This window comes from Micromys minutus (genome assembly GCF_963924665.1).
Source record: "Micromys minutus genome assembly, chromosome: 2".
Lineage (NCBI taxonomy): Eukaryota > Metazoa > Chordata > Mammalia > Rodentia > Muridae > Micromys > Micromys minutus.
Window position 1 is genome coordinate 38,719,807 of NC_137971.1, and position 24,940 is coordinate 38,744,746.

Consider the following 24,940-nt stretch of genomic DNA (forward strand, 5'->3'; position numbering starts at 1 on the left):
TATTAACAACAAAAAGAATCTGGGAAGAGGTGCTCGCATAGCTTTAACACAGACCTTACTAAAAGTGTAGATTTGGTTGTAAAATCAAATACCAATACAAATAATTTTATTACTCTTTCTAAGGATCAAAATGTTTATGACTAACTTAAGATTCATGTTTTAACAGAACATAAAAATGAAATGTGAATTATTCATTGCCTAAGTAATTTTAAGACATTCGTATTCTTTGATCAATGAAAACAAAACCCATTAGTATTCAGAATCATCTCAGGCCATACGAACCTTACTCCAGGCAAGACACTTCCAAAATATATCCAGAGCCTGTGTCAAACATACCTACTGACTCATTGCTTAGTTTATGTAGTACAGTGTGTGCATTGCTTTAATGGAACATTGTTGATTCTAGTGAGAAGTGTCTGTGTGTCAATTTTATAAACAAGGAAGAATCTATTCAATATAATAGAAGTCAGTTTCAGTCAGTGAACCAATTATATCGCTTCAGTGGATTTTCCAGAGTGATAAACGAGTGACTTTGCCATGTATTGAATGGCAAACAGAAGTCAGCTTGAAAGTCTCCTGAAAGAATCAAAAAAAGGGCAAGAACAAAGTCCATGCATCATTCTTTTCTAAGTCCCACTGAAGGAAGAGGTACAGGAATGCCTGACCACAAATTTCCTTGAAATTAGCCTGGTTAGGAAGTAACCCAAAATTTTATCTGTTAGTAAACCAGAGTGATTTGAAATATTATGGATGAAAGTCAAGTTCAAAGGATAAGCTCACATATTCCAATTTATTAACATTAGTTGGAAATGAAAAAAATATTTAAGCAGGTCTAATACTTTTCTGTCTATCCCTGTATACAAAGTGAGGACAGAAAGAAAATATGAAATTACTGAGATCCAGATCCTGCTGGCTCCAAAGGTTTCAGGTATCATGTACTCAACACAAATAAAGAGAAAAAATATATTAAAAAAAGATCCTACATCCTACCTGCAGACCGTTTGTAACATCTCACATTGATACTGGGAAGTAACAATCTATTCCGACTCAGGACAAAATTGTATCTGTGCTTAATTTATCTACATTACCGGTCAATTTAAAAGCTTCCTAGAGTCACCACAGACTCTAGCTAATTCCTTTCACCTTAAAGAAAAGTCATTTGTAAGACTGAGTGACTGAGTGACAGTATCAGGCATGAGGAGGAAGAAGGTGAGATTTTAACAAAGGACTGTACTCACAGTCAGCATCTGCAAACACAATGCAAGGGCTCTTTCCCCCAAGCTCCAGGGTGACCCTCTTCAGATTGCTTTTTCCTGCAGCTTCTTTGATTAATTTGCCAACCTGAAATCAACCACCACAAAGGAGGGGGTCTTAGCCTGTTCCTGAGTAGATAGATTCATTTAATACTTTGAATTACAGAACACATGCCCCATCATCTCATTTCATTTGGAGGAAACATTAAGTGTTGTTATTCAAGATCTGGCATCTGAAGATGCAAAGCTCTCCTCATCAAGTATGCAAACATTAGACAAATCAGAAAATCCCCATAGTCAGGCACGCAGACACAGTTACCTAGAGAACTGACTTTTGTGGGAGGGCAGCTACAAGTTATTTTTCATTTCCATCAGAACTTACTCTCTGTGTTTGATCAGAAATACCCCCGAGCACCTCATGTATTGATTTCTCATTCCTCTAGTGACATTCAGAGAACTCAGCACTTCCTTTGTCTGGGCTCATCTTTTAGCACAGATTTTTTTTTTTTTTTTTTTTTTTTTTTTTTTTTTTTGAGCTCTTCTCTGTTGACTCTATATGGACATGATTCTTTTACATTGGTCTCCCAAAGAAGGAACTCCCCAAATGATATCTATGTATCTGCAAAAACTTCCCCAACAGACTGTCCTTTTCCCTTCCTGTGTGTTTATCATGGTATGCTCACTCCTAGTGGATCTCAGTACCATTTTCCCATTATTTTTTTGGTGCTATGCTTCTGTTTCTCCTACACAGGTGTCTGCACAGAGACTGGCTCTGAGTTCGGAGTTCTTGCAGCACTTAGCTGGGATCCTGCCATTCTAGTTTTCTTCTTTATTCTAGTTTCTTCATCTAAACTAAGACCTTGCTTTCATCTTATTTTACTTACTGATTTTGGATCTCTTCAATTAAAGGTTATTTTCTAAATAATACTTTTTGCTTTCCATCTTTAAATCCAGGTGTTTTAATGACTTGTACACTAAGACCACATTCTATTGAAAAGATCTTTACCTTGGTGACTAGGGGAACCCATCTTATTTTTTTCTTCTTCTTTAATCTTCTGGGTCTCTTGTGTTATTCTGCATGTTGGAATTTGTTAAAAAGGTTCTCTCGCATCAGAGTGTTCAGATAATCTCTATGTTGGTACTGCATTACCATTATTGCTATTATTCTGCACTGCATTATGGAAAAATATGATTATTTTACTAAAGTTTCCCTTTTATTAACAATTTTATGATTCTAACTTTAACGCCTGATAGTAGATGAACAGGAACCAAGCAAAAGCAGTAATGTCCTGAAAAAACCCTGCCTCTAATTGATCTTCCCTGCTTGTCTTTCAACACTAGTGTCTTCCTTCTTTTTTGTTTTGTCTTTTATTTGTGAGAGTGAATCCACACATAGCTCAGTCTTGCTTCAACCTTGTGATTCTCCTGTTTCTCTTCCCAAGTTGGTGTAGTGGTGTGTTGCACCATTCTGAGACTGTAGTACAATCTTTGGATTATTATCATTTAAGAAGTTTCATTTTCTATATAACAAATATTGTCATTTTGAGTTCCCTAGTCAATTTAGTAGAAAACTTCTTTTTACATAGCTAACTTTTGTTGTGGTTACCGGAGTATGACCAAAATCCATTTTCTAAAGCTACACATGGCAAAGGAATGAATAGAAAAGATGGTTAGAAATATGCATGGGGGGTGACTATAGAGATGGCTCAGTGGCTATAGAGAAGAGCATTGGCTGCTCTTCCAGAGTCTTGAGTTGAAGTCCCAGCAACCACATGGTATCTTACAGCCATATGTAATGGGATCTGGCATGCAGGCATGCATACAGATAGAGTGCTTGTAAACATAAAATAAATAAATATATAAATAAACTTATATTAAAATAAAAAGAAATATGAGTGAGGAATAAAGATTTTTTATATATTTCAAATTCAGGCAGACAATTTGAAGCTTGCTTGAATTTTCTCATATCCTATAATTTCATCCCCTTACTTTGAAAAGGGAAAACATGAGTTTCCCAAAAAGGATTATGAGAAAGGCAAAAATATGAACTGTTCATCTTCTTGTTGTATTTTGTGTGATGCAGAGGTATCCAGTCTGGAAAGTATTTCCTCTATGCTGTGTGGCTTTTGATGATGAGAGATGCATTTGCCTGGGGATTAAAAATGGTTCAGGACCTCTAACATAAGTCAGGTAACAATTGTTGAGAAAAAAAAGTATAAATAAGCTTCCATGGAGTATTTGTTTTGAACTAATGCTATGTTTTTCCTTCAATGGGGTTTTGAAAATTATGTTATTATCATTTCACTCTTTAGAAGTAGTCGTACACCATCCTGTGACTAACCTTGAACAAAAGAGCCTTGAGACTAAGCAGGGAAGAGAATGAGATAAATCCCCAAGGATATACATGCTCACGATTAGGAATCTCAGACAGCGGGAACACAAATGGCAACACTGTTGAATTCAGGATTTCTGAGAACTTCAGATAAGAGCACCAAGGCAGTGTGGGAACACTGGGGGTCAGGTGCGAGAAGCTGATGTCCACATACAACCCCAAATCGGGGACAGTGAAAGATAGCGAGCAAGGCCATTTCCTGGCTCTGGGGGAAAAGGGGTGTATGTTAGATTTCTTATTCTACCAGTTCCCACTTTTACAATGTAAAACCAATTAAAGTAGATATTAGGGTCTCTATGCTCTTCAAATAAAGAATTTAAAATCTGGAAAAGATAATTAACACATTGAACATTGTAATCTTCCTGAATTAGCAACAGGTATCTTCTTTTATCCTAAATTCATCCAGCTGTGCACGATAAACATATTTTCAAGGATTGAATTAGTAATAAATCATTGAAGTAACTTTTGTTTTAAAAAGTGTTGGTTGAGAAAGAACTGCCGAAAACCTGCTTGCTCTTGCAGGAGATTAGACATTCATAGATTGGCCCTACCTCTGTTGATCCCGTGAAGGCCACCTTGTCGACATCCATGTGAGAAGAGATGGCTGCCCCTGCAGTTGGCCCATAACCAGGGACAATGTTCACCACACCAGGAGGGAACCCAGCCTACAAGCAGCCAACAGACAGAGAATTTAATTCACAGGAGGTGGGTACATGTCTGAGGCTGTGTTCTTAGTTCAATCTTTCATGTTTTCCCAAGAAAATTTCACCTACACATTTATTCTTGATTATTACTATATCTTAGTCTATATGGAAATGTACTCAAAGGGGATATTTTATTTCTTCCAAAACCCCAAAACCCCATCAACAAGTCATAATTCCAGTGAGATGAAGTTCGGAGACATTTTGTATCATCAGCAAGGCTAGAAATCTAGAGGTCACATGTTCAGTTTTCACTGCTGACTTTTCCTGAGAGCAGCTCAGTCTCAAATCCTGAGTGGTACTGTTTGATCAGTCAAACAACACAAAGGCAAAGCCTCTTTATACAGAATGAAAATGACAAACAGATTTCTGTCTCACCAACAGCATCAGTGACAGAGCCTGGATGAACATATTAAAAGTTCATGGTGTTTGAATTTTAAAAAAGCATCATTTTGACAATTTTTTTTTGTCCATTTTAGTTTGAAATAAAAAAATATCTTAATAATATTGTTTTGTATTGTGAAATTCTAAGTTACCATTGTGAGGTGTTGATGAAATTAAGGATGAAAAACAATTTTTTTAAAGAGGCAAAATAACACATTTTGGTGAATTACATAAAAGTGTCATATTCTCTGCACACTGACCAGGAAAGAAAATAAAGATGAAAATGAACAGCTGGATATATTCTTTATGTATTGTGGCCCAATATTCCAACAAGTATATTACCAATGTTACTTCCAACCTGCAGCCTATGAAAACTAAAATAACTGAAGAAACTCGCAGAAGCAACCATGCAGTTGTCAACAGATATTTCAGCATCTAAAAAAACACTTCATTTCTTCTTGAATTGTGTTCATGAGACTTGAACAATATAAACAGCAGATTACAAGGTGACTGGCTATAAATCTCTGAGCCTGGTTTCCTGTCCTGATTTAGGTGGAGATACACTTGTGCTGACTCACAGATATCACAGCCCTTGGCTCTGCCGCTCTTTTATGCATGAGTGAACAATGGAGCACACCCAGCATGCAAAATGCAGCCTGTGAGGTAAACCAAGACCCAGAGTCTGCCTGTGTGTTTAGACTCAGGAAACTCACCTCTTTTATTAAAGATGCCATGTGAAGCGCTGTGAGAGGGGTTTGCTCTGCTGGTTTCACAACCACAGTGTTCCCACAACTAAGGGCGGGACCTATCTTCCAAATGAACATAAGCATTGGGAAATTCCACTAGAAAGCAAAAATAAAAAGTTTTTTACATTGCCTCAAACCACAGTTTCTAGAACAAACTGCCTTGATAGATGTTGAATAGAAATGTGTAAGTTCTGCATACTTATCTGAAACATCTCACGGTCCCTGCAAAAAACAACTAATACTTGATAATAGTTTGGATTCACCATATAGAAAGTAACAAGAAAACACTTCGAAATTTAATCAAGTGCTGATAGTTTAAATGTTTATTTTACAAGGAAGAATTCTTTATGTTTTTGTATATAAATAAGCATATCAGATGTTAAAAAGACATGGCATTCTCTCTTTATATTTTCCTAGAGTCCCTTTATTGAATTTACCAAATTATAATATCTTTTAGTATATTTAATACTAGGAGACTTAACTTTTTCAACTCGTGAGACTAAAACCAGGCCATAAATATACTCAATTTGCTTTGCACAACAGAGAAATAGACTCAGACGAGGGCAAACAATATTGTTAGAGGCAAAGGAAGTTCACATCCAGAGGGTGAGTGCTTTGAGTTCAGATTCCTACAAACCCTCTGGCCAGCTGTAAGAAGGGAGATACATGACCGCTTTTCTGCTTATGCATTTACCATGCATGAGTCCTGAAAATGGTCCTCGCTACCTTACATGGATGTCTTCTGAATTCATCGAGAAACAGTGCTGGGTGGGGGTAGCTCATGCCTGTGTGAGGCCCAGGGTTAGAGATAGATCCCAGAACAACAGAACAAAGCTGCTGGAGATAGTGTTTGGGCTTAGTCAAGCTACTCCATGGTAGAGTGATGAACATGAGCCTGACTGTTTTAGCCTTTGAAGTAATGAGCACTTCTACTGAATACATCAATATGTTCAGTCACATTAAACCGGAGTCATTCAAAAACAGAAGTGGGAGGCTTCACTTTGTTTTAATGTCTCCTTTTAAATAATATCAGCTGTATGTCCTTTGTGTCAAGCTTAGAGGAAATCTGGTTCCATTCAGAAGTTGATTTTCTGACTGAGGAATTTGAAGTGCCCAATCTTGATTTCTAAAATTTCAATGCAGGCCACACACTTTTCCAATTTTTGTGACATTTATTAATTCTACTTAAGACAAAAAGATATTTTCTAATATTTTAACAGTCTTGCTGCAGGTACTATTTACGGTGAGAAGTCTCAAGGAGGAGACAGTGCTAGAGGTGGCAAATGTTGCTGAGTCTCATGGAAATGGAGACTCAGCAGACGAGCTCCTTTGTCATATACTTTCAAAGCACAGCTCGTGAAACCAGAACATAGCACAATTTCCAAAGCAATCCATGCAGTGAACATTTAGGGCTCATGTGATAACATCGAAATGCCCTCCAAGGACACAGCAGTATACCGAAGGGTTTCTTGACCGGCTAGCTCTTATGCAAGAAGTTCAGTTATAGGACAATAAGCTTCAGGCAGCCATGCCTCTTGAATTCACTTTACACATAACCATCACATAAGCTTAATTTGTGTGGGAACGGGCTTAATCACCAGATCAATGGAATCAGACCCTTCCCACATTGGGAGTCATGAAAGCGAACTTACAGGGATGATTTGGCCACACACTCCAATAGGTTCACGTCTTGTATAAGTGAAAATGTCTCCATCTGGAAAGCAGAGCAGACACACCAGTCATTAAAGGCCAATGTGTTGTGTAGGCATGGCGGGTAGACATGAGGTTGCTGTGAGGGGAGCCACACACTCAGCAGCCAAAGGGAAACAAAAGATCCTCTTTGTAAGGCTAATAACATGAACAATGGAGCCCTCAAATGCCAATTTCATTCTAAAAACTGGGGTATACATGTGACAAGATGGGAGAAGATCAGACAGGCAGTTAACTCTATTCCTTTTATTCAAAATGGCTTCCTTCTACACCAACCTGTTCATATTGCGGAGCAGAGAGGAACTGGGAGAGAGAGCATCTCTTAACAAGGTGCAAATGTTTCCAATGTCTCAAGTTTACCAGGGTCATGAACCTTTAAGATGGTTTAAAATAGTAAAATGTACGCTGTGTTTCAACTGCCTTGAAATTGTTGGGTTTGTGTGTGTGTGTGTGTGTGTGTGTGTGTGTGTAGTTGTTGCCTACTGAACACAAATGCAATGTCTTTTTATCTAAGAGAAAACATGTTTTTTTAAAGCAAACAAACCAAAAACCTATTTGAGGTGATGTGTTTTATTTTCCATCTGGATTTGGCCTGTGCCTTACTCTCTCTCATCTCTGAGGTTTTTAAAACATGTTAACATAAATTAGTTAGTTCTAAAGACACTGAGTATAAAGGGACACAGATTAGCATAACTGCCTCTTTCTGGACCATAATTTTTTTTTCTTAAAAAACAAACAGTGTTATAGGAAAGATCAATGTTGTTATGGAAATGAAGCAGAAATCACTAACTTAGTAGACAGCTTTGGACAGTTTTAGCCCTTAGACACCACATTGAATTTTAACTGAATTTATGATGATTCTCTTACTGTAATGCTGCCCGTGTGCTACATAGTTTTATTCTCTGCATAATTAATGAATATAACTTTAAAAATGGTGACTCATAATAGAACTTCTTTCTTCAGAAAGCCATTTTTTTTTCAAAATCAAGGATAAAATTTTTTTGCCTTACTGTTTGACATACTTATCAGAATTTGAAAGTACCATCATGATTCTGGCCTGGCCTCTGTCCCAATCCCCATTAGTATTTCCAAGTATACTTACCACTCGGTATTGTTTGACCATGGATCTTGTCAGCCCAGCCTGCACAGTACTTTAATGCTTTTATGCAGCCTCCTATATCGGACAAGTAAGCATTGGCAAAGACTTTCCCACCATTGACTGCCTCCATTGTCTGAAAAACCAGCACAAAACCAAATCAATAATGACAACCAGAACATTAGGTTAATAAAATTGCTCCAAGGAGCTGTAGAAATGGCTCAGTGGTTATGATCATGGACTGTTATTCCAGAAGAGCCAGTTTAATTTCCAGCATAATAGCTTACAATAATACATAATTCTAGTTGGATGTGAAATTATGCCTCCTTCTGCCCTCTGAGAGCAGCGATCACACACACAGTGCATAGACACACATCCCAGGCAAATGTCCACACACACGAAATAATTTAAAATAAAAAAGAAGGACCATATACTCATGTACATATGAGCAGCTCAATCAGACTCAGAAGTTTACTGAGTAAAGAGAGAGTGTAAAAAAGGTGTTAGGGGGGAATGGGGGAAGTAGAGGGAGTTTGTAGGAAGTAGTTGTAGATGGATATAATGAATATCTGTTTTATAAATGTATGGCATGTTATAAAAATAAAAAGTAAATTAAAATATATATTCAATATATTCAGTAGTCAATATTTGAATACAAAAGAGAGCTTTGTAATCAAAAGGAATCTCCAATCATCTTGATTAAACTTCTGTTTCTAAAACGGAGCCAAATAACACTTTTTTATGGCCACAAAGCAAGATCCTGGTAGAGGATCCCAATAGTAAGATTCTGATTATCTGACACTTGCATTCTTTCTGTCTCATTCTGAGTTCCTTCCAGCTAAGCAATGTCTAAGCACTAGGCACAAGTGGTACACAGATGTGAATAGGACTTGCAATTTTCTTGTCATATACGAATAACAGGACCCCACTTGCGATCCATCTTTAGAGACAATTTGGTGTTCTCAATTTCTCACCACCTGAGTAACTATTGTCATTTTCCTCACAGATAAGAAAATCTATCTATCCAAATGTAGTTCCTACCACTTTCTCCAAGGATTCTCCTCAGCAGTTTTCAGTGATAATCCTGCAACATAGTAACAACTATTGCAGTAGTCTGAACTACAAAGTTCCAGACTTTCTGCCCCTGTAGTGTCTTGTCTTCCTTTTCATGTCATTCTGATTATATGGTCTCCTTGGAATCCCACATTCTAGGAGGTGATCACTCAACGGCTAAAGCACCTCTCTTCCAGTTTATATTGTCCACTCCCTCAGAATTTACACCGATGTGATTCTCTGTGTCTGTTCTTTATCCTCTGTGACCTTTCAAGGTGACAGAGGCAGTTAACACTTTTCATGCCACAGACAAGTGAGAGAAGCCATGTTATCTGCTTCCTATATAACACAGAGAATTGCTGTGGTTTTATTGCGATAGATACTGATTGTATTTTTCCCCAATATTGAGAAATTCAGCAAATATCAGAAAAGGGTGATTCTTTACAAATAATTGGTAGTGCTTCCAATAATATGAAGATAATAAAATGTAGTTTGAAATCTAACTGGGAATCACACTGCTTTCAGTTGGCTTCATTAAACAGGGGCTCAGAGGACCAGAAAATATGCTCTCATTTGTATTCTAACCTGACATATCTATCCACAGAAATGGAAAAAGCATAATGCCCAAAATAGAAGCACTATTTTATTCAACATTAAACCTACATTATGTTTGTTAATTCTTTTACACCCTGTTAAAACAAAACAAAACAAAAATAAAAACACTTCTCTTTGCCACAACATTCTGAACAGATATCTGTGAGGAAAAAGAGCCATTGTAAAAATATTTTGGCTTGATATAATACAATTTATTTTAGAGCAATATTTTGACACTTGTAAGAGATTTATGAATATTCCCTGGAAAGGCATTATGATCAGTGAGTCTGGGAAATCAAAGACATTGTTAGAGCAGCATTTACTATATCAAGGGCTCTGAGGAGTTCTAGAGAAAAGGCAGGATGGTTCGTCATGTGTTCTCTTAGCTACACTGACTGACTGGCCAGTTGAAGCAGTGAGTGCTCTGGAGAGTTCCTAATGTACCCAGTTGTTGGCATTGGTTAATACTCACGGCCAGCAGCAGACGATCTCTCTCCATTAAGTCAGCCAGCTTGTTCAGCAGCTGTCCCCTCTCTGAAGCATCCATGGTGCGCCACGGGGAGCCAATCTGAAAAGCCTGTCGTGCGGCCTTCACAGCTTTGTCAACATCTGCCTGGAGATCAGAGATCAATCCATTTAAGAGAATCAAAATACTAGATGAGCAAGCACAACATCATAATCTTATGAACTTAGACACAGTCCTTACAAACAGAGGCTCCATTAGCCCAAACTCCAGAATATTTACACATTTATCAATCTAGTGTGTTGTAATGGTTTCTCTTGATTAACATTTAGAACAACTCCAGTTGTCTATCAAATAGTTAAATGACTAGAATAGAGATGCTATGTTTTAATAGGTGTCACTTTATCCTGTTATAATAGAATACTTTATTTTATTCAAAATAATGTTCTTGTTACTTTACACACATTAGCTCATTTGATTCAGAAATAAAGAAGACTATCTCCCTTACTAAATTAGGACTAAAGTACCAATGTTCTTTCACACTGTACCCAGTTAAAAATGGTGGTTCATTATATACATGGTGCACTGGTTGTCATGTGAAATGCAACTACAGGATCAAATATTTTAACAGTTGTTATACCAGTGTTAGCACTGTTTCAAGAGGTTGTAAGGCTTTATAGACATAGGGACTGAGTGGTAGATGTAGGAACATGGGTTATAACCAGGATCTAATAGGGTCTGGAGATCTGTGATTTCTGTTCCAATGAGATACGAGGAATCCTAGCACTACACTCCTGATACCATGCTCTCTCCCCTCCCTTCAGCATCGCTCCATATTGTACCCTTTCCAACTGTGAGTCAGCAGAAATCCTTCCTACAGTTGCTTCAGTCCAATATTTTATAAGGCAGATAAGAAAAGTAACAGCATGCAGACCCTCTTGAGCATTTCATTTAGTGATACTTGCATTATGTTAATCTGCCCTCAAAACTGCATGGAACCCTATCCCCAGTTGGTTTTTATTGGTAAATAAAGTTGTCAGTGGCTAATGGCTGGGCAGTTAGACAGGTGGCACCCTTAGGATTCCTAGGCAAGGGACTGTGGAAGAGGAGGGGGATAGCTGCCATGGATGAGGGGAAAAAAGAGAGCTACCTGGCCAGCCCAAGAGGGGCAGAAGACAGAGAGATAGTTGTCATGTAGGTGGCATGGAATATAGTTGAGGGGGCTGCAGGTTTGGGTCCAGAGAATCAAAGATAGAATATAGATTTCAGTAATAACTCAGGAATATGGGAGAAGAGTTTATCATCCATGTAGAGGTTAGGAAGTGGCCCAGCCATTGAGCTGTTTAAAGCATAGCCAAATATAGTGTGTGTGTGTGTGTGTGTGTGTCTGTCTGTCTTTACTCTTGATCCCAGAACATTGGGGCGGGCAGCAAAGAGAACCAGCTTTACCACCATGGTTGATTTAAGTAACCTTAATTGCATACTACATTAGGCCCTTCTGTGGATTGATGTTAAGATGATACATGATTGGACAGTGGATAGATAGGTGGGGAAAAGGTAGGAAAATGGAAGAGGAGCAGAAATTTAGGGAGAAGCAAAATGGAGCTGGAGAAGGCAGACCTATTTCCAGGAGGACTTAATTAGTGATAGGTAGATATGAATATTTTAAGGGTTTCTGTAGGTCATTTTATCTCATATAGAAGGGAAGTTTGCATCTTTTTGCATTTGGATGTAATCTTATTGTGTAGAGGGTTTGTGGATTGAGAATTCAATATATAAAACAACCATGTAAAGATATTGGGCTTTAGAGTCTTGTTTGTGCTGGGCGGGCAGAGTGAACAGCCTGGGAAGGGAATTTTGTAAAGAGTGTAGCTTGCAGACCAGTGAGAGAGTCCGTGCACTGGACTCCATGCTAGAGCGGCGTCCGCAGAGCGAAACCACAGGGGCTGATAAAAGGTTAAGCTATCCATTAAATATTCACAACAATACCCTTTCTTCTGAGACAAGCTCCGCTATTTCTTCTTTGCTCTCCTCACTCAAAATGCATGAGCACACATTCATAGTAACAGCCAAGTTATTATTCACACTTTCATCGGAACTTCGTGAGAGTAGACAGGCTGCAGAGTCACCAGAGGTCACAGAAGATATCTGTTAGTCCAGATCCTGAGCTGGGCTCAAAATACTTTTTTCCTATCCGTGAAGGAATGAAATAGGAAGCACGGCCCATGTCATCTACAGCCCGGCATCTTCCCTAAACAGGCCACTCAGTCAGTTTAGGTTCTTCACCAAATCTCCAGGAGATCTTCCCTTTCCTACATTTCCTCTGTTAGAAAAATGAAGAACAAATTTGCCCTGGAATCTTATTTGGAAAAAAATATATATCAAATAAAATATTTGTTGTGAAACACAGGTGGGATAAAGGAACAACTACTAAAATACAACACGGCCCTGATAGACAGCTCATTGACTAAAGGGTCTTGCTGCCAGATCTTACATTTGAGTTCTGTCCCTGGGTCCACATGGTAGAAATAAAGAACCATCATCAATATGCTGTCCTTTAACCTTGAGATGGAGACATGATACCTGTACATACACATGTGTGTATATTTATGTGTGTATATAATATGCATACTCATATTAAATAAATATTTTAAATTTAATCAATTTAAAAAATTTTGTGTATAAAACTGGTAATTTCTGGAACTCCATAATTCACACACACACACACACACACACACACACACACACACACACATACATCTGTTTTAGACAGACCCATGAGATGCAGCTCCTGTGTGGATCTTTCGGTTCAGTATTATATCATTGGCCTTTGCCAAATATGAGCTTTCTTGAGCCTCCTGCCTTTCTCTACAGGTATATAGGGACAATGGTTTTGAAACCAACTTTGCCATTTGAGAAACCCTCCTACACAATGCTGTCATAAATAATTTTGTTCTTACATTTATTTCTTTTAATCCATGGCTCTCCTTCTCTCACATGTATTTCCTCATTCAGTATTAGAAAGAGCACAAGGAAGGTGAATTTTCAATGAAACAACCCTGCTCTTTAAATTCTGATTTCTCCATTTTAACCATGTAAGATTTGAGAGACCCAGACACATGTCTGTCTGTATAGCATTCTAACTATAAGTCAGATAATGATAGGACAGTGAGGTGAAGTAGCATACACCCAAATATCACTTTATCTTATTATAAATTCATGAGCTTTCCTTGGTATCCAGGAAGAACTGTTCCCCATGGCCTGGAAAGATAACCTAAATTCCCAGATGCTGAATTTACATGATATTTGCATATAACCCACAGGCCTTTCAAGAGTTTCAAGTTAACTCCAGTTTTCTTCTCGTACATAAAACAATACTAGGTATAGTAGTACTTTATTAAATATGGGTATAGTTATACTTTATTATTTAGAGAGTTATAGCTAAGAAAGCCTGTGAACTCTGTCTTCAAAGTTGTGAGAGACCTCATGACATCATCCATGTCAGCAGCTACCTATTCTGATCCCTCTGTGGTTTAATTTACATATGGATGCTGAATGGCCACTCTATTCTAAAGTAAAACCCATTGAATGAAGTTCATTCCTCTTGTTCAGGAAAACAGCTTCGCATTTTCTATATGACAAACACGTTAAATGCTTACTAGATGGAGGGAAGTGTCATCCTAAAAGACAACCATTGTCAAACTTAGTACAGGCCTTTCTAGCACATTCTGCCAGCTTTTTCTACCCACCTCTACATTGTGTATTGTGAGCAGCCTACTATTCGTTATCTTCCATTCCCACTGTCTCCACATGGCAGCCATACTAACACCCTTTAAAGGTAAGCTCTTTATGGCCACAATTATTACTGCAGATAATATCATAAACTTTTTCTCCTTATAGTGGGAAAGAAGTGGAAGCAACTTAGGTGTCCATCTATAGATAAACAGAAATGTGGTTCACATAGAAAATAAAATAGGCAGTTGTAAAGAAAAATGAAATAGAAAAGTCTGGAGGAAAAGGAATGGGCTTAATAGGTAGAATATTATGTAAAGGTCACTCAAACTCAGAAATAAAGCAGAATGTTCTTCATGTGCAGATTCTAGCCTATAAGGTATAAATAAATGCTTATATGTGGACAGCTGTAAGTATGTACGTAGAATAACATTTATAAAGAAGACTAAGAAAGAGTAACGGTAGTGAGTGTGGCAGTGGAGAACCCAGACAAAGAACACTCGGATCATGAAGGAGGACAACAGATTACTCTTTTTGCAAGTTTCAACTCTGTCATGGTCTTTTGTATTGGACAAGTCTACAAAAAATGCAGCTGAGATTGTGAAAGCGTAACACCACAAGTGAAATTAATGGCTTCAGAATGGCCCTTCTAAATGTGTGGAACTTCACTGAGATGCATTGCTTTGGGACTTGGGTAGTTTTTGTTTGAGTGGCTTACTTAATTCAGCTGTGCAATGTTTTTCTTTGTGAGTTTATCACAATAAAGTGATTTAAGAAAGAGGGAGGAGCTTTAGGCCCCAGGCAGAAAGGCAGGCTCTTTATAGCCCCCACATTATTATTACAGTTAAGCATCATGTACCTTGTTTTGTAGGTAAGTAGTTTATGTTTGTGAAACACAGCAGAAAATAGAGGCAAATTTTGATTCTTGATCTGACCTTCATAGCTTTGTCTTCTATCTCAACAAAATGGTCTAACATAGCTGCACTGGGTATCAGAGTCACTTCTCTGAATTACAGACTGTAAGACTTCTTGCTATTTTTTATACATTTACTACACATCTCATGTTTGATTATTTTTTAGCTTTCTTATAAATCTAACATACTATGTTACTACCAAATAAAGACATGAATTATGCTTTATGTAATTTATGTTTCTCAATATTCATATAATACGAATATTTTAAGTGATTTCATCATGTCGCAGAACCTTTGCATTATCCAATGTACTAATCACATGAAGGGTTTTAAATAAGTTTACAATATTTTGAAGTTGACATTTTGATTATTTTAATTCAAGGACTGGCATTTCTAATTTTTTTAAAAGATTTATTATATCTTATATATATGAGTACACTGTAGCTGTCTTCAGACATACCAGAAAAGGACATCAGATCCCATTACAGATGGTTGTGAGCCACCATGTGGTTGACTGGGAATTGAACTCAGGACCTCAGGAAGAGCAGTCCGTGCTCTTAACTGCTGAGCCATCTCTCCAGCCCCTCTAATATATTTTTTAAATTAGTAAGACAACAAGATTAACTGGGATTTTCCATGATCAAATCTTGGTGTCAAGGGAAAGTAAAATATTCCAATTTTAAGTCAGAGCCTGCAGGCTGAATGCATAGAGGTAGTTTCAGTGAGATTGTTAAAGAGCTTCTAAGACTAATTAGTAAATCCCAAGTGCCCCTATTTCTCCCAGAATATCTGTATATTTAGTTCAATCAGAGATGGAAAAATTAGCAATCAAACCAGTTTTCATTCATACCTGTCTACAGCACTAACTTTAATAGACATTTAATTTTATCCCTTGAATTATCAATTAGCTCACTCTTGAGAATTAGTCAGTGGTTCCTAAAGGAGCCACTGAAGTGAAAAGAAATCTCTTCTCTCCCACAGGCACACTTTACTTCCTAACATGCATTTGCTCTGGCCCTTGTCCCACCCTTATGATACCATGAAAGACAGGATATGGCCCATTGGCAGCCCCTTTCTGCAGTGAATGAAATTTCCAAAACCAACCTTTAGCCTGTGACCTAATGAGTCAAGTCCAGCATATCAGGTTTCTTGTGACTGTGCACTTTACCAGGTTAGGAGATTTCACTAGGTCATGCCAGCCACTCCTCATTAGATTCCTCACAAATTGTTTCAGCATCAACTATTCCAAAAATGCAAGTTGTCTAATAATTTAAAAAAAGATACAGATACAGGAATGTGGTAATAAAACAAGCCCTTTCTTATTGCAGACTGTATTACTGACAATTTCCTTAGAGGAACCATTTGTTCCTCTGGCACTGGGACATGACGTGCAGCTTGGCTGGCTGTGAATTAGTTTCTTTGATTTCTTCTATGGGAGGGGTAGTTGTCCTGAGCAGAGCAGATCAGCGCACACTGGCACGGTTGCTGTGACGGTCACCACTCTCCCTCTGAACCTTAGAAAGACCTAAGGACTGCCTTAGCAAAGTCTCAGTCTGGCTCACAATGATTTTATTGAACCTAGGCCAAGAGTTTGTTTTCCTAATGACACCAATCCCATTACCAAACCAACATGTCCACAGGAGCAAAGTAGTCGAGGCTTCGATGTTAGATCATCAAGAATATGAGTTTTTGTTCTACAGATTCATAGTCTTGAGTATAATTTTTATCTACATAGAGAAGGCATAGGCAGTAGATTAGCTCCTAGTTTATTTACCTCTATGCCTTACTGTATGTGTGGTCTAGTCCTAATGATTATTAACAAAAAATGTAAAAGAAATGTTCAGACTGTGGGAAAAATAAGTCTTTACATAGGAATCTGATTTCACCATTATGCAAAATAGCATAAAAATTCCTCAAAAATGAGGAATATGTAATTTATCTGACCTATCTATCCTGATTCTAAGCATACAACCAAATGAAACAAAATAAGTTAAGCAAAGAGAAAAATTCCACTCTTACATTTATTGCAGAATTATTCATATTGGCCAAAATATTAAAGTAAACAAATTACCCACAAGGGATAAAACAATGTAATGCAATTAAGTATAAGCAGAATGAAATCCCATCTTTGCATCAAAATCATGACACAGAAGGGCATTGTGATAAATGAATCAAGCGAAGAAGATAAATATTAAACATGGTTATAACTCACATTGAAATTCAAACTACAGATATCAAAGAAGAAAAATACACTATTGTGTTATTGGAACATAATGTGAAGAACAAGGCAAGGAAAATCGTGAGTGCACATGACTGGTAGTCATGGCTCCAAACATAAAAAACTGAAGACTGGGTGAGGAGATGGAAATGTAGTTACCCTGATCTGATTATTATAAACAGTATACATATACTGAATTAAAATGTTTCATCTCATAAGTATATGTAATTGTTGTTTTCTTATTTGTTTATATTTTGAGAGAGAGTGAGAGAGAAACAGAGAGGGAGATGAGGTCTCTTGATGTAGCACTGGATGCCCTGAAGCTCACTATGTAGATCAGGCTTGACCTTAAACTCATAGAGATCCTCCTGCCTCTGATTTCTGAGTATTATTTTTTAAAATATACATCCCATATTTAAATTCTAATGATAACCCTTGAGAAACAACACAGATTATTTTATGTTTTATATTAATTGATTCTAAAACTCTGTTTGCTACTACATCCCCAGCTAATAACTTCAGCAGTGACTGGAATGTATTCTGCCAGTTCCCACACTCACAATCATGCAGAAAGGTTTTCTGAGACGGTAGGGAACCTGTACTTTGTAGGCTTTCTAGATATTCTTGTGCCCACCAATTCTCAGAATCTCCAATCATGTTAGGAGAGAGGTGAGTAAATACTAGATTCCCAATATATGGAGTGTGAGTTATATAAAAATTCAAAGCTTGCCAGAATAGAAGTTTTCTTGATACGCATGGTGTGCCGGCTCCTGATTTTATAAAAGGAGATGCATTGTTGATCTGGAAACAAAGAAGTTCTCTCTGACCTGATATTTATATATTTTATTTAGCACTCCAAGAATTTCTTATTTCTTTGTTTTACGAGAAATGAAATAGGAGGCAGAAGAGAGTGATAGCAATGGATGCCATGGCCTCTCGCTATGGAGTGGGCTGCCAGGATCCGTTCAGGAGCACCGCAGCGGGACAAGTGCAGAAGCGGTGAACAGGAGACTGGCTATGCCTGGGAAGAATTAAGGCACTGGCCAGAGGTTGAAATTCTCTCTTTGATGAGGTGGCCTAGAACAGAGGTTGTGTAGCATTATAAAGGTCTTTTACAACTAACTTCCCCTGAGGGAAAGTCTTTTAAGATGGACTTCACTGAGAAGCAGAGGGAAGAGACCTGCAGCGTGAAGTGCACGTGGAGAATCGATCCAGAGAGCAGCCCACAGAGGCCATCCTTGCTCTCTGTTTATTTCTCTATCATTTATTTTATGGTACATTTAGAGACCTTGTCCTTGAAAGCCCTGATCTAACTTTGTGCCCACATTACTGTAATCTGGACCCTTAGCCTCCACAAACCCCACAAAAGTTCTAAACCTAAGATCCATGGCTATCTGAAACATGGCTGGGTGGCTCCAAACATACCTTAATATTTGTAGTCATAGGGAATTAGGCTGAGCTGCTAAGGGGCAGACAGTGACAGGGTCATGTGATCGCCAGTTAGCTGAAGCCCAGTGTCAGGAATCATATAATCCTCAGGTTTGCTGACTCCATCTATTTGTATTTTATGCCACAGCAATTTAAAGCTTAATGTTTGCTCAGTGACTACTGAGGGGCAATAGTTTTCAAAGTAGACCTGGGCGCACAAGTATATTTTACATGTGTATTCAGATGAAGATTCTGTGGAATTTCTGCTTCTTGTTTCTATTCAGTATTTGGCACTTAACCATTACTTTTTATAATAAATAGTGACAAAGTGGAACAGTAATCCCCACCACAACACTAATCCTGCAGTCACAGGCTTTGGCTGTCACCACAACAGTGATGACAATTCTGTGAGCTAATAACATTGTCAACTTGAGTAAATTATTTAACCTTGCTACTCTTCTACTTTATTATCATCTGTACATTCAGCTAGAAAAGGAGCCTTCTTTTGCCTCTTTTATTAGCTACAATGTAACCGATGTGAAGTGAGTCATGCTATCACTCAAATTGAACATGGTTGATAAATACTAAGTTTATGACTTGTATCTTTAGGGTACCTTTGGCTGTTGCTATTCTTGTGTATATATTCATGTAGCACCTAGATGTGAATGTAGGGTGTCTTCTTGGATGTATCTTTATAATACATTTTGATACACAGTGTCCCGCTGAATCAGGTGGTCACCAATTACAGGATCAGCTGGTCAATAAATGCAGTGGATACTATGTCTCTGCTTCCTTCAATCTGGGCTTATAGACATTTGCCACAAATTCTGTTACTTTTCTTCTAAAATTTTAAATTATTTTACTCATTTTATCAAATTGGTCACATAAAACAGTATTTTAATCTGTAATTGTGAATATTAAAAACAAAAGTGCCATGAGACATTCTATTAATTCAATGTGATTCAAAATATTCTTTTCTCAATTTATTTTTATATTCTTCCAATTATCATTTTTCTGCATAGAAGGTTCCTATGTCAGCACTTCCTAAGAGAAGATTTCTTGGCTATCATCACTAGGTTACTAGAATGTAGATTACTGATCAAACTTTTTTCCAGGGTTGATGCAAATTTACACTATGTTTGCTGTTTGAAAACTTCCTTTAAAGTTTATAAATCCCTGTAGTGAACACTTCTTTGGAATATTCTGAGTTGTCCTCCTTGGTGAAGATGTCTTGTATATCAAATAAATTACTTTGAGAAAAATATATAAATTAATCTAAGTGCAGAGTTTTCTTTGGATAGAATCAAAAAGTATTAGAAACATTATCATTTTCAAATATAATTAATGTTATTACCCTATAACTTGGATATGAAATCTCATTTTTTTCTGAACTTGCACATTTTAAAAATTTCTTCTTTTTTATAATTATATATTTCTTCTGACTTGTTCTTCAAAATGCTGTTCATTGCAATTAAACCTTATTATTAAACATGATAATTGAAAGAGTATTGATTAACCATAGGTTCACTTGGACTCAATTATTATAAAACAGTTTTGAAGTATTTTCTTAAGAGTGTTATAATTTTAAATGTTCATTATTTAATTGTTGTAATATTTTTGAGGGTGTGGGATCTAGAAAGAATTCTTTCAAACTAAAAAAATGAAAAATTTTAGTTGAAATAGAAATTGAAGTTCTATATAATCTATATTTGGTGACTATCACATGTAAGCTAGTGATATTTCAAAGAAATGACTTCTGTGTGGGTGGTAACGTTCTAACTTAGACCTTCAAACTTGTACAGTAAATATTATATACATTAAGCCATGTCCTTGACATAAGAAAAATCTAAACAACAGACCATTTATCCAATGCCAGAGCAGCCATGTTTTCATGTCTTTTCTTGAACTTGCAGTAGGTTTTGAGCTCATAATTGACAAAGAGCTTCTGCTGTAAATTAGAGCTGCAAGCGTTGGGAAACTTACCTTGTCCCCTTCTTCCACATGGCAGATGACCTCCTCAGTTGCAGGGTTAAGGACAGGAAACTTCTTGCCACTCACTGAATTATGCCATTCATTGTTTATGAAGATCTGTGATGATAGACAGAAAGCAAATAAAAGCACTTAAATATGCCACAAGTTTGAAGGTTTTTTAAACTAGTGTTGAAGAGTAATGTATGGCATTTACAGGTTGCATGTCTTTCCCTGTCTCAAAATGTTTCCTCATTTGTGCATCTTAAAGTAAAGTGGTTCAGGTGGTTTTTCACCTTGACCTTTGGTCCCATAGTCCCTGAGCTCAGCCCCTACACACACCTATTCATGGTCTTAGTCCCAAAGTCCCCTTCTGATTCACTTTCCTTCCTAAGTTTTCAGCTGGACCCTCATTATTTTCCTGTTATACTTCAAACTAGTTTTAGCAGCAGCTCATCATGACCTGTTCACTAGTTGTTCCAACTAAATGTAATTTCTTTTGTTCCAAAGTAATGCACCAATCTCCTAGTACAAAATTAGTAGGCTCTGCTCTGTATTAAAGTTAGAGACACACAAACTCTGAGGTTGAAACCAGCCAGTCATTTATAGTCAGCCTTAAAAATTAGCATAGAATTCAGTCACTTTCAATAATTCTGCCATAGGAATTGCATTATATCTCATATTTTGGATGGGTAAACTAAGAGATCAAATATCTCTCAATATGTAGATAGGCACATAATTCCACATCCTATTTTGTCAACTGTAATTTTACTTAGAAATACCTCAACACCAAGGTAACTACATTTTGTTATGCTGTTATGAGACCAACTAGTTTCTGCCTAAGTTCTTGCATTCTTAGCTCATTGAGTGGTTAGTGGTATACCTGCCACGGTGACTTCTGGCCCATGAACTCTTTTGGTTCAAGAGCCATTGCAATACATTTCTTGTCATTTTAATATTGGTATCATGCATCTAAATTGGACACTGCTCCTTCAGGCTAAATGCATTAGATGCCTGAGAAATAAGTCAGACTAGAGTTATTGAAGATTATCTGGTATGCTTCAGAAAACTGGCGAGACAAGCTGTGAGCATCCAAGGCTCTGCATGAGTCAGATTTGATCTTTAATATTAAGGACAAGTGTAAATCCAGTGTCTGTTTAGTTTTGTTTTATATAACAAAGTCCTGAGTGACCACTTCAAATTGTTTATTGAGTTGTTTTCTTTGGCAATTTTATACGAGTGCAACGTGTGCCCCATTAGTGCAGTGGCTGACTTCTCTAATCTTTTCACTTCTCTATTAATCCTCTCAAGCTCTCTGCACACCCTTTCTCACCTCCATGTCTTTCACGTTATTGTTTTTTGAAATGTGAATTTAAAGGATCATTGGCGTGTAAAGGTTTGGCGATATTCATTAGAAACCTGATGGGATCACCACTGGTTATTCAAGAAAAATGATGACTACTCCACCCCACCTCCAGAACTCATCAGTAGTCAATAGTTCATCAGAGAGGCACATTTACCAGTAAGACCCTCCCTGATCCATGACCTTTCCATAGGTCTAATTTCATGTTCTCTCATTAGAGTAAGCCACAGCCACTGTTGGATCATGACATGCTTTGGTTGTGCCATGAAAAATGGTCACAGTGTTGATCAGAAAATCATTTGTAAAATAATGACTAAATAGGAATGAAGATACCATAAAAAACCTGGAAGGTATATTAAGTGTAACCCTGATTCTGGAGGTTTGTACTCTAAAACGAGTAGATTTCTAATCAACATCGGCCAGTAAACTGAAGAGTCAAATAACCAAAGTAATATTTTCATCAGTGAATTTCATGTCAAGACTTGTGAAATACAGGGGTATGGGACTGGGAAAATATAGACAAGTTGTAAACAAAGCACTTGAAGATACTCACAGAAAAGCAAGGCTTCTACTAGAATCAAGCAGAAATGAAGTCAGCACCTAGCGGACTCTGATGCCCAGGAAGAAAAATTTTAGCTATAGATTCAAGACCCAAAAGGTTGTTTTAGAAAATAATTCAGCCAATACTGAGATGAACTGGAGTAATCAGATTTATAGAATTCTCCTAGAGGATACCTCAGCAACCCAACAATGAGGCACAAGGTCACAAAGCAGCAAACAGTAGTATCGCCCACAGAGTACAACTCAGTAATCCTATGGTAATAAATTACATTCATTCTCCATCAGATATTCAGATATTTCAGGATTAAGACAGAACTCAACCTGGATTGCATGACACCCTTTCCTTCATCTTATCTATTAGCTATAGTGAATTAATTTCTCTTTTTCCTATTTAATTTTCTTGGAGTTATGTTTTTTTATTACCTTCTAGCTATTTGTAAAAACAAATATATTTGAATAGCTACCATTCCTGTAATTATATTAGATGGATAATCTAGTGCAATAAATGTTTATTATAGCAATTATTAAACCCTTTTGAGGTCTATTGAATGTTCTCTCCTCACGGAGAGAAAAAATACTTTCTACTTGCCTTTTGCTGTTGCCAATTTAGGGGACTGGGATGATATTATTAAAGTAAAATACTTTCATCACACTACGTTATTACTGTATTCTAATTGTGAATATACTTGGGGTACTTTAGGAGCTATTATGACTAGGTTACAGAAACCACTGGAATTTTAAAGCTATCATTTTTAACCTTAGAATTTAAGCTTTTATACTTTAATATTGTTTACATCTGGTAAAACAATAAGAGTTTGACGGAAAATTCAACTTGACTTCTGTCTTTTGTAATTTCCATACATCAAATTAATAATGATGTTCATATTTTTTTTACTATTTGCCAGGCATACATTAGTGTCTCAACTCATAATTGTTATATAATCAGTGATCAGTATAAAGACTTAAGATATTTGATGAAAAACAATTTTAAATAAAAAATATACATTCCATTTTCTGTTCAGATTAGATAACATTTGTCCTTCTATTACATAAGAAAGTTCTTCAAAAATATTTCTGATTTAGAAAAAAGTGGGTTTTATGAATAGACACAGAAAGGGACTTCTCTTGTTATCTGTTGGTAGAAAATTCGGTAGCCTATCAGTTCTCAACTCCCTCCAACAAAGTGTCATAAAATCAAAATATCTCTGCACAAGGACAACCCAGTCTCAGATCAAGGTCTTTAAAAATAGAAGTCAATAGTTTCATGGATGTCGAGAATGTCTATTAAATTTTTAAAGCACAAAGAGTTTTTCAGATATTTTGAAGGAGAAAAAACGATAAAGTCATTCCTCAGCAGATCACCTGTGTGCATTGCCAACTCTGAAAGCCAGGGGCACAGCTTGGAGATTAATAAGTGGCAATGAGAACATACATGGAATGAGAGATATTATAAAGTGTGCATTTTCTCATCTTTCACTATGAGAAAATGCACCAAGACGATGGGAAATCTTGAAAAAATTAGATGAAAGATAGCATGGGGGTAAACATTAGGAGATGGAGCATATCAAGTTGTGTTTTAAACATTAAAAATAACCAAGGCTAGACTTGATTATTATTAAAAATAATCACAGCTGTTATTAACCTAAGTCTGGAGGAAGCATAACAAAATAATTGTGAATTAAAATTGAGAAAGGAGAGGAAACACAACAGTAAATAATATATGGTCGAAACAATTTGCAGTCCAAGGTGAGGAAACAAAGTGAGAGTGACCAAAATGAACGGGAAGGAACACAATGTTCCTCAACTTGTCATGTAATAGCATAGTCATTTGTCCCTATACTAAAGCCTTACGAGACAAGGACAAAAAAAAGGGTACTGTTACATTTATGTTGACCAACAATTATCACTAAGTCTAGTAGATGACAAAATGATATCAGTATATCTTATATGTTCTGAATCAGAATTAATCTACAGAAGTATTAAAAACATGTGTGTACATCTTTTTTAAAATAGTATTAGGTTCTCTTTCTTCTAAAAAAGAGCAGAGGTATTAACTCAGATTGGATTGTTCTTCAAATGGATCCTCCACACTCTCTGAATGCTTCTCACATTCACTCTTATTCTGAAATGTAGTATGTGAAAAAGTCAATAGGTATCATCTATATTTGAAAAGCAAAGTGAACATACAGTTCTGAAGAAGTGAAGACAATAACTTTCAAAGGGTCTGTGCTATTTACTTTAGGATTTGTGTTGAGGAGATATTCTTGAATGAGATTGGAATGCCACATCATTAGTAGTCATGGAGAATAAAATGCCATATAGAAACCAGTCACCTGAAATGATCTAATCCATAATCTCTTTACT

The 24,940-nt window shown here is 36.9% G+C and overlaps 1 protein-coding gene across 2 annotated transcripts in view; it reads right to left on the minus strand.

Annotated features, from left to right (window-relative positions):
* LOC308416569 (aldehyde dehydrogenase 1A1) overlaps window positions 1-24,940 on the minus strand; it is a 129,528-nt gene that overhangs the window by 11,340 nt on the left and 93,248 nt on the right. For both annotated transcript variants that reach the window (XM_080911608.1, XM_080911609.1), the window contains 7 exons: window positions 20,668-20,772; window positions 10,402-10,542; window positions 8,289-8,418; window positions 7,129-7,190; window positions 5,444-5,572; window positions 4,197-4,310; window positions 1,239-1,341 (listed from right to left, as the gene is read on the minus strand). In XM_080911608.1, the coding sequence (XP_080767734.1) occupies window positions 1,239-1,341; window positions 4,197-4,310; window positions 5,444-5,572; window positions 7,129-7,190; window positions 8,289-8,418; window positions 10,402-10,542; window positions 20,668-20,772 (784 nt within the window). The remainder of the gene's footprint in view (window positions 1-1,238; window positions 1,342-4,196; window positions 4,311-5,443; window positions 5,573-7,128; window positions 7,191-8,288; window positions 8,419-10,401; window positions 10,543-20,667; window positions 20,773-24,940) is intronic.